At 43.3% G+C, this 8,611-nt stretch overlaps 1 protein-coding gene and 1 long non-coding RNA gene across 9 annotated transcripts in view; both read left to right on the top strand.

Moving 5' to 3' along the window:
• The window catches only part of LOC119286764, a 6,506-nt gene extending 859 nt beyond the window's left edge, over positions 1–5,647 (top strand). For 2 of the 8 annotated variants that reach the window (XR_005140648.1, XR_005140643.1), the window contains exons 3-5: positions 2,675–4,115; positions 4,496–4,617; positions 5,031–5,647. This is a non-coding gene — a long non-coding RNA (uncharacterized LOC119286764). Of the gene's footprint in view, positions 1–447; positions 543–2,674; positions 4,126–4,495; positions 4,618–5,030 lie in introns of all 8 variants that reach the window. The other 6 variants (XR_005140644.1, XR_005140647.1, XR_005140646.1 and 3 more) reach the window with 6 other exon arrangements.
• A 1,592-nt stretch (positions 5,648–7,239) lies between these two features.
• The window catches only part of LOC119283652 (putative pectinesterase/pectinesterase inhibitor 38), an 8,682-nt gene continuing 7,310 nt past the window's right edge, over positions 7,240–8,611 (top strand). The window contains exons 1-2 of the mRNA XM_037563111.1: positions 7,240–7,624; positions 7,934–8,609. Of these exons, the coding sequence (XP_037419008.1) occupies positions 7,243–7,624; positions 7,934–8,609 (1,058 nt within the window). The 5' untranslated portion in view covers positions 7,240–7,242. The remainder of the gene's footprint in view (positions 7,625–7,933; positions 8,610–8,611) is intronic.

The following is an 8,611-nucleotide window of genomic DNA, read 5'->3' as shown; positions in this document are numbered from 1 at the left end:
TACACCACTCAAATCTGAGTTGGATTCACCTTGCAACTGTACAAGTAGTATGAACTGCAAATAAAATTGAATGGTTCAACTTAAATTTGACCAAAACCGCAGCATCCTCCATCATCCCCTTTTGGATGTTCAGTTTACTGTACGAGTCAATATCGCTTTGATTTTTAAATCAGCTTCAAAGGTTGCTTTCACATTCCTTTGATGTTCAGTTTACTGTATGCGTCACTGAGGGCTTGCTATTAATTTGCCTCACGGTTTTGTTGCTAGGTAAAATTATTTTATTAGGCTGCTCTCTCTAAGTGAGCACATTTGTATTGTTTGCAGAGGAAAATGCATAGTCCATTTTTCTTGAATTTTGCTGCCATGTATGTGTTACTTGGAAATCAACCGACTGCGCCACCATTGGTGGATCTATATGTTTAACCGTTTCTTCATTGTTTGGCGTAGGTACATGATTGTGATATAATATTGCGTGGAAGAAAAACCACCGTTGCTTTTACGGTTTTAGGATGTGCTGCAAGATTGATTTGCATTGTTCTCATGTATGATCTTCATATTATTCTATTCTGAAGTATTGGTTTATTATCAAGGAAGCTTTGGGCGGAGGAGTTGAGTGTAGTTTTTATATCTTTTTTCAAAGTCCTAAATGGTATGATGAAAATCTTGATATGTACAGTTTCAAAGCTTCATCGCATTATAGTAGGACAAATTGATATGCAGGTCGTCAAAAGCTTCATTTTTGTCCATTAGATAGTTTATATAGCTTTGTCACCAAAGGTAGGTTTCGTAGAGGGGATGCCTCTTGTGAACATTATATACGACCATGGGTCCGTGAAAATGATCATAGCTCACATTACTAGGATTAGGGAACCTCGACCATTTTTAAAAAAACATGCGCTACACCTCCAGTTTCATGGCGTGTTTCAGCCATAATTCCGTTGTAGCTTTGCATAGGTAGATAAATAAATAGAACTCAGGGAATATGATAAGATGGAAAATGTTTGGTGTTTACCGGCTATGGAATCCATTAAGAATTCAGGGAATGAATGGTTGCTCCAAGTTCTGGTGCCCTTAGATAAGTTACTAGGTGCATGCTGTTATTGACCTTGTGGAGATGCTGGTATGTGCGAAATGAAGTGGTTCACAATAAACCAGCACCACTTGTGGAGATCTCTGTTCGGTTTCTGCAAAGTTACCTGGACCCAATCATAGGAATTAAAATGAATACGAACGTTGAGTCAAGGAAAGGGAAGATGGTCATAGCTCGCGATCAGACTGCTAAAAACAACTGCATGCCTGCTGCCTCAGGTGCTACTTCCAGGTGGCGACCTCCAGCGCAAGGATGGGTCAAGCTGAATTCTGACGGTTCTTTCGTTTGGGATGGAGAAGCTGGTGCAGGCATGATTCTTTGAAATGATGCAGGAGCAATAATCTTCTCGGCATGCAGGAAGTTGTACTCATGTAGGGATGCATTAGATGCGGAGCTTAGCACATGTAAGGAGGGTTTAACTCTTGCTCTACAGAGAAGTGATTTGGCCATCAATATTGAACTTGATTCGGTCAATGCGGTGAACATGATCCAGAGCACGGAAGTGGATAGATCAATCTATGCTCATGTAGTGCAGGAGATAAAGCAGCTTAGAAGCAGTCGTACTTCTTGTATTACTCACGTACACCGGTGTCAGAATAAAGCAAGTGATAGATTGGCTTCTTTTGCTAGAATTAATGATAGAACAATGACTTGGTTAGGGTCAGGTCTAGATGAGATACTTGAGATAGTCAGAGATGATTGTAAAGATATTTTGATTGAGTAATATAAGTCTTTTACTCGCAAAAAAAAGTAAATAGAACTCTTGCTGTCAACGTGTGTGTTTCAGTAATTCTATATCAACATGGCACGTGTTTGTATGATGCATGGTTGCATTTACTGAGGTAGTACATGATCTGGTCTTCTACTAATTGTTGTCTTAAATAGCTAATTGTTTTTTTCTGCTATGTGATATATTCAAGTTGTTGGACAAGTTCTCGCTGGTTGCTTCCTGTTCATCACATTAAATCCGTGAAGCATGATATTGTAATTGATGTAGTTCTTCCTTGAGCCAGTTGTGATTATTTCCAGTTTTGCAAGGGAATAACAACATTTAGTGCATATGTATCTTGTGATCGTGGAAATATGAAATAGAAGCCGATTATGAGCCCTGCACTTTGTGATTACTCTCTGAGCTCTGCACTTTGTGATTACTCGCTCAGCGTTGCTCTCACTAATCCAATATGCTATCCATGTTCTGATAAAGTTTTGTACACACCCAATTGACAACACAGCTTGCCTTGCAAGATATCTAATCTACTTACCGTAAGCTTATGTCACTACTAAGATAAAGTGATGAATGCATTTGAATCCTTAAAAAATTGAATTGTCATATATTCTTTTCTTTCTTCTATTTTCAACATTGTGTTACTGGTGTTTTAAACAGTATTCAGTTTTGGGGGGAGACTGATCATTTTACATTGCAAAGTGGTGTAATAAAAATAAGTTTTAACAACAATCTTTATTCTTTCGAGTATGTTAAAACAGAAAACAATTACATCCATCAACTGTTCGTCGCCCATGTTCTTTATTGCTTCCTGTGAACTGATTGGTGCTATATGCACCGGTTTCCATTTCGAATTACAGGGTGCATTCTTTCTGTAGGCAACGGAATTATTAGGCCCTTGTGTGCTGAATTTGGCTCGACACATTTACAAGACGAGAACAACCTCACGAGGAGGCACTATTCATTGCAACAGTGTTGCCTCTTGATCCAACGGCCCAGATCATTCAGGTTGGCGCCCTCGCGCAAAGATTCCCATCCTCTCTGCCCTCGATGACCAGTTTGGTGGCGCCGTGACCAGCAGCAACGGCCTCTCCTCGGCAAGCATAGACCGCAGGGTCGTCTTCCTCTCTGCCCGCTTCCACACCGTCATGGATATCTCAGACCTCATCCTCGAGAAGCTCCTCTACCAGGTACAAACATTCAGATTCAGGCCGTCTCCCTCCCTCTGCATCTCTGTAAAAATAGGGTAAGCATTTCTTCGGAAATACACGCTGTTCTGATTTGGTTCCTTCCGTATTGACCTGTGCAAAATAGGATCAATGAAACCATTGGTTGTAATCAAGAGTATAACGATATGTTCTCTTCATGGTGCTTTACCTCAAGATGTTTGATATATGCTCATCTTGTACGTTTAACTTTTTTGGTAATTACTGAATTGTTTCCTTTTACAGTGTTCTGCCAGGGAGGAAGTGAACTCACAAAAATATGAGCCATGTGACATGATCTGCTTGCAGCAAATCTTACTTGCTCCCTATTGGGAATTTTTCTTTTCACATGTTGTTGAGTGATGGGCAAACAGTAATGATGCAAGTCGAGTGATTGATAATCAGTATATTATAGGTCCTGGTTTCATTGTTTAAAGTCATAATGCAGTCATGCTTGAGGTGGATGTGTATAAAATTCTGTAACGACTGTATGTTGCTGCCTACATGTGCTTGAGTTGTTCATGTTATCCTAAATGGATATTTCTAGAAGATTAATTTAGCCAATAGGATGCCTGGTCATGCTTGATATGCTCTGTATCATGATTCATATTTAAGTGTTTTCTCATTCGTTGGTACATAGATATACTAAAAAGCTTTTAGCTTTGTGAGTGTCAAATAGTCTATGATTGCTTGTACCTTTCCATTTGCATTTGATAAAGTTTCTATATCTATATGTTACTCATGTGTCATGCTAGATAGAATCACTTCTCTTTTGGATAATTGTCATTAGCATGCCACTTTCTTCTGGATAATTCATAATGGCCACCGGCGAGCTGCATATCGTTCATATTCCTTAGCGGCATTATGGTACTAACTGCCATTTTTTAACTTTCTTTTGGATAATTCATAATGTCCACCGGCGACCTGCATATTGTTTATATTCCTTAGCGGCTTATAGTACTAACTGCCAATCTTTTGTAAAATAATTTTCTTTATATGCTTATTGTTATTGTTTCATCTCACAATTTTCTTCTCAATTGATCTGCATATTGTAGGCTATTTCCTCTGCCAGAATGAAAGGAGAATATGCTGAGAGGTGGGACAAAGTAACTTCACTTATGAACTCTTTGTTCTTTTAGAAGCTATTGTTTTGTATACTTGGATTTAGGCCATGCTGCCTTTGTTAAGAATATCAACAGTGTCATATGTGCCTTCAGTTACCTCTTCCTCTCCACTCCATCCCCACCCTCTCATGTCAGTTTTGGTTTCATGCACGATATTTCTGACATGGCATGCACATAATCAAAGGATAAATTTAGGTTTGATACTATACTTCCTATTCATAGTCAGTAGGCAGGAAAACATGAAGAAGTCACCTTCCATGTCATTGTGTTGTACAAACTGGTTATAGATGTGTAATTGATGAAGTGTATTTCAAAACCAAGTTGGTTACTGTTAATTGGAGGATTGAAACAGTTGTGCAGATAGCCTTCACGCATGATGAGAGTCTCATTGCTTTACCGACAAGAAGCAATGGAAGGCGATGCCACTGCAGTTTATGCGCTCAGGTTTCTCCGCTTCTGTTTGGCCTCTGTCAGGTATGGAATGATGCATGTGTTCCTTTCTAATATTCATGCCTCCTTGCATCCTAATATCTTTACTTGCATTCTGGCTTCAGCTCTAATTTGAATGTAGCTTATTCATGGATGAATGCTTTACATGCTCATCTGGCCTCCGTCTTGGCATTCATGCATGTTGTGATTGCCTCTGCAATAAAACCTAATAAAGTGATACATCTTCTTCATCCCTGTTAAGCGATTTTTTTGGTTCTTCCAGCTCAAACTTCCATTTTTATCCTTGCAACTACGATCAATTTTCCGATTCATTTATTGTGAAATCTTATTCTACAAGAGGCAAAAAGTCAATTCTGATTGTTCTTAATGTTAGTATGTATTCCTGCCTCTGATACCCTCACAAATTTAATCGATTCTCCTGTTATTATTTTTTATAGTTGTATTTTGAGCATTGGCATCTCTAGCCGAGCTGCGCAAGCAGAATGCTGAGCAGGAGCAGCTCGGGGATTAAGCAAAGGTCTAAAATGTTGAATCTCCCAATAAAGTGGTACTGTATATCTCAGCTTCACTCAACATCTTCTACCTCAACCAGAATTCAGCTACTAAACACATCCAGTTAATCCATGAATAATTGTGAACCTCTGGTATTTCTCTCTCTGCCGTGTGAACTGATAAATGCCGGATGACAAAGTTGTGAACTAAGCAGCAAAATGAGGCCAAGAGCCCGATGGGGTTGTAGCTATCGCCCCCTTCGGTGTACATGAACCAGGCAAAACGCCACTGTCAATGTGAGCGATGACGAGCGAATGGGCAGCGACATAATGCACCATGGCATGACGATTAGATCAGCGATATGATTGTTGCGGTGGACAATGCCAAGGATCAGTTCTTTTTGTCGATTGTTGTGTGGGATTCTATGTCAATATTTTCTGGAAACTTCTGTTTTCTTGATTCAAATTATTTAAGAAATTGTGAATTTTGGTGCCTTTTGTAAGTAAATGTCAGTGTCAAGGCGCCTTTTGTATATTTCAAGTAATTCTTAGAACGTTGCCAACGAACTTATTGTTATGGTGTTGTTCTAAACCTTGAAACTTTTGGGGCATTACATGCTACATATCATATGAAATGTATCATTTGAATGCATTGAATCTTCACAACTTTTGGATATGATTCACCCGGCAGGCGTGTGGCAAGCCTCACTTCCTACTAACCGATCATTACGTGCTGCCAATGCTTGATGTCAAGTGGTTATCTTTTGTTGTCTTGCTTCTATTACATGTTGATGTTTCTTCTCTCTTTTATTTTGTTTTCTTGTTTGAATGCATATGCTAAATGAGGATTCTTACCAACTTGTGCATTACCTCTTTGACCAAAGCATTTGGACCGGCACCCTCGCGATCCTGTTCTAGTGGCTAAGATAGCTCGTCTGTTAAAGATGCTCTTAAGGCGTTAACCCTAGCCTGTGGAGGTAGCCAATGGTCTCATCTCTTTCATGTCCTTAAACAACAATGATATGGAGCGGTTGTCGGCGTAATCTGGCTGCTCGAAGAAGAGCGTGTTGCCTCATGCAGGATGGGCCCTGTCCAGCCAGCAACGCGGGCCCGATGCAGGATGGGGCCCTGTCCAGCAACATGTTGCCGCTCCCGGAGGTCGGGGAAGGTGAGCATGACGGAGCCACGACACGCGAGTAGAAGAGGAGAGGTTGTAGGTCGAGTACAAGATATATAGACGTGCACAATAAGAACATACACACATCATCACCAACATAGGTCACACACTTAAACAATGTCTACACAAGATTGATTAAAATCACAGAGCTTTGTACTGATGAAGTCATCGCAGAAGCTCAATACAGTGCACACATGTTTGTTGCAAATGAACCCAAATCAAGAGAACGACACGTGCACTGCCGCGAACCTACACGGTCAGTATGCAAGTACGTCCGGGCAGTTGGCCCAAGCCACTTAAGATTGAGCATATCCTGCTCGACGAGATAATTGAACGTACGCTACTGGATCGGCCCGGCAGATTAATAATTAAGCTAGCGGCTGCTTCCTTGCACGAGCCCGGGCGAGCAGCCACATACACAAGCAATGATCGGCGAGCCCAATCACCACTCGATGCTCAAAGTGGTTTGTTCACGGACACAGCTCGCGTGGCAACCGTGTCATATGCATGTGCGCGCGCGGGCGCACTTTGCTTGCGCCGATGGACTGGACTGCCAATTATTGCAGCTAGCGCGCGGCGTTCACCTGCACGTAAGTTCGGCCGGGTCATTGTTGTCTACTTTATCGGGCAAAATTTGCTGCGTACGTAGGTGTGTAGTGTTACTGTTACTGTTACCGGCCGTGAGGAAGTAGCATGCGTGGCGTGGGACTAGCTAGTATAGCATTTATGCCGGTGCTCTCACTAGCCTCGAGGCCATCAATCCGGTCGGTTTTTCCACGCAAAAAAAAAATCCGGTCGGTTTTGTCAAGATATTAGTGGCCACTGTCCTGTCCCGGTCGAGATTGATTTTTATTCTCCTCGATGTATGATGTTTGGCAGGTAACATGCATGGAGTCTCCCGCGCGCACACTAGTCTCTCTCTATATATACCCATACCGCCACACATCGTTCACTCCAATTACTACTGTAGATCAAATTCCAATGGCCACGCTGATGATGATGATGATGATGATGATCATTGTGCTTGGAATGGCGACGGCCACCACAGCAAGCACCAGCCGCGGTATGCCCAGCTGGGTGATGCCGGAAGACGGACGTCTGCTCCTGACTGCGTCCCCACCGGTGGATGCTGTGGTTGCCAAAGATGGTAGCGGGGATCATGACACCATCAATGCGGCTGTGGCGGCAGCACCGCCAGGGGAGGCTAGGTACATCATCTACATCAAGGAAGGATTGTACCAGGAGAAGGTTGAAGTGCTCCACCGGAGCAATGTGATGCTCATCGGAGATGGCGCTGCTCGAACAGTGATTACCGGCAACGAAAGCAATCGAACTCTAGGCACCCCATGCACGGCCACAGTCAGTAAGTACCCGGCCCTCGCCCTCGCTCTCGCCCTCGCCCTGCTTAATTTTCACCCTGTTTTCTTTCTTCTTCTTTTTTGTTAGTGTGATTTTTGTTGTAGGCGTTCCCTCTTTTTTATCTTGTACTACCTTTGTTCATTCTCTTTTTATAAGACGTTTTAGACATTCACTTGTTATAAAAACAAACGGAGGGAGTAGTATATATCTGTAAATTTCACATGCACTTGTTCTGCATAGTTCGAAAATAATTTCACCAGCGCATGAGTGAAGGCATGCTTGAGGTAACTAAATGGCGCGCTGCTGCATGCAGGCGCACAACGGGAAGGCATCATCATTCGAGACATGACCATACAGAACACAGCGGGGCCGGAGGCAAAACAAGCCGTGGCCCTTCTGTCCAACTCCAACAAATCCGTATTTTACCGCTGCCAGATCCTGGGTTTCCAGGACACCTTGCTAGCCGAGAACTTTCTGCAATTTTACAAGGAATGTGAAATCGCGGGGACGGTGGACTTCATCTGGGGGGCTGCAACCGCAGTGTTCCAAGATTGTGCCCTTCTCGCGCGCCGCCCGGGCATCATGCAGCAGAATGTGTTGACTGGCCAGGGATGCAACGGAGTCGACAGTGCCTCGGCGTTCACGTTTCAAGGATGCAACGTGACGACGCGCGAGGACCTCCGCGGCGTCGAGACGTATCTCGGGCGCCCATGGCAGCCGTATGCCCGGGTAATCTTCATCCACTGCTACATGGACGCCATAGTGCACCCCTTAGGGTGGTTGTCCTGGGACAATAAGAAGATTAACGTCACTACTACCACGCGCACTGTCTTCTTCGCTGAGTTCGAGAACCAGGGTCCTGGAGCCGACGTGCGCGGGCGCGTCAACTGGGCTGGCTTCCACAACATAAAAAAGGCGTCCAAGGCGGCCAAGTTTACTGTAAACAACTTCATCGATGGCCGCGCCTGGCTGCCGGAGACCGGCGTCCCGT

This window comes from Triticum dicoccoides, chromosome 4A (assembly GCF_002162155.2).
Source record: "Triticum dicoccoides isolate Atlit2015 ecotype Zavitan chromosome 4A, WEW_v2.0, whole genome shotgun sequence".
Lineage (NCBI taxonomy): Eukaryota > Viridiplantae > Streptophyta > Magnoliopsida > Poales > Poaceae > Triticum > Triticum dicoccoides.
The sequence above is the reverse complement of the archived record's forward strand: the minus strand, read 5'-3'. Positions and strand labels throughout refer to the sequence as shown.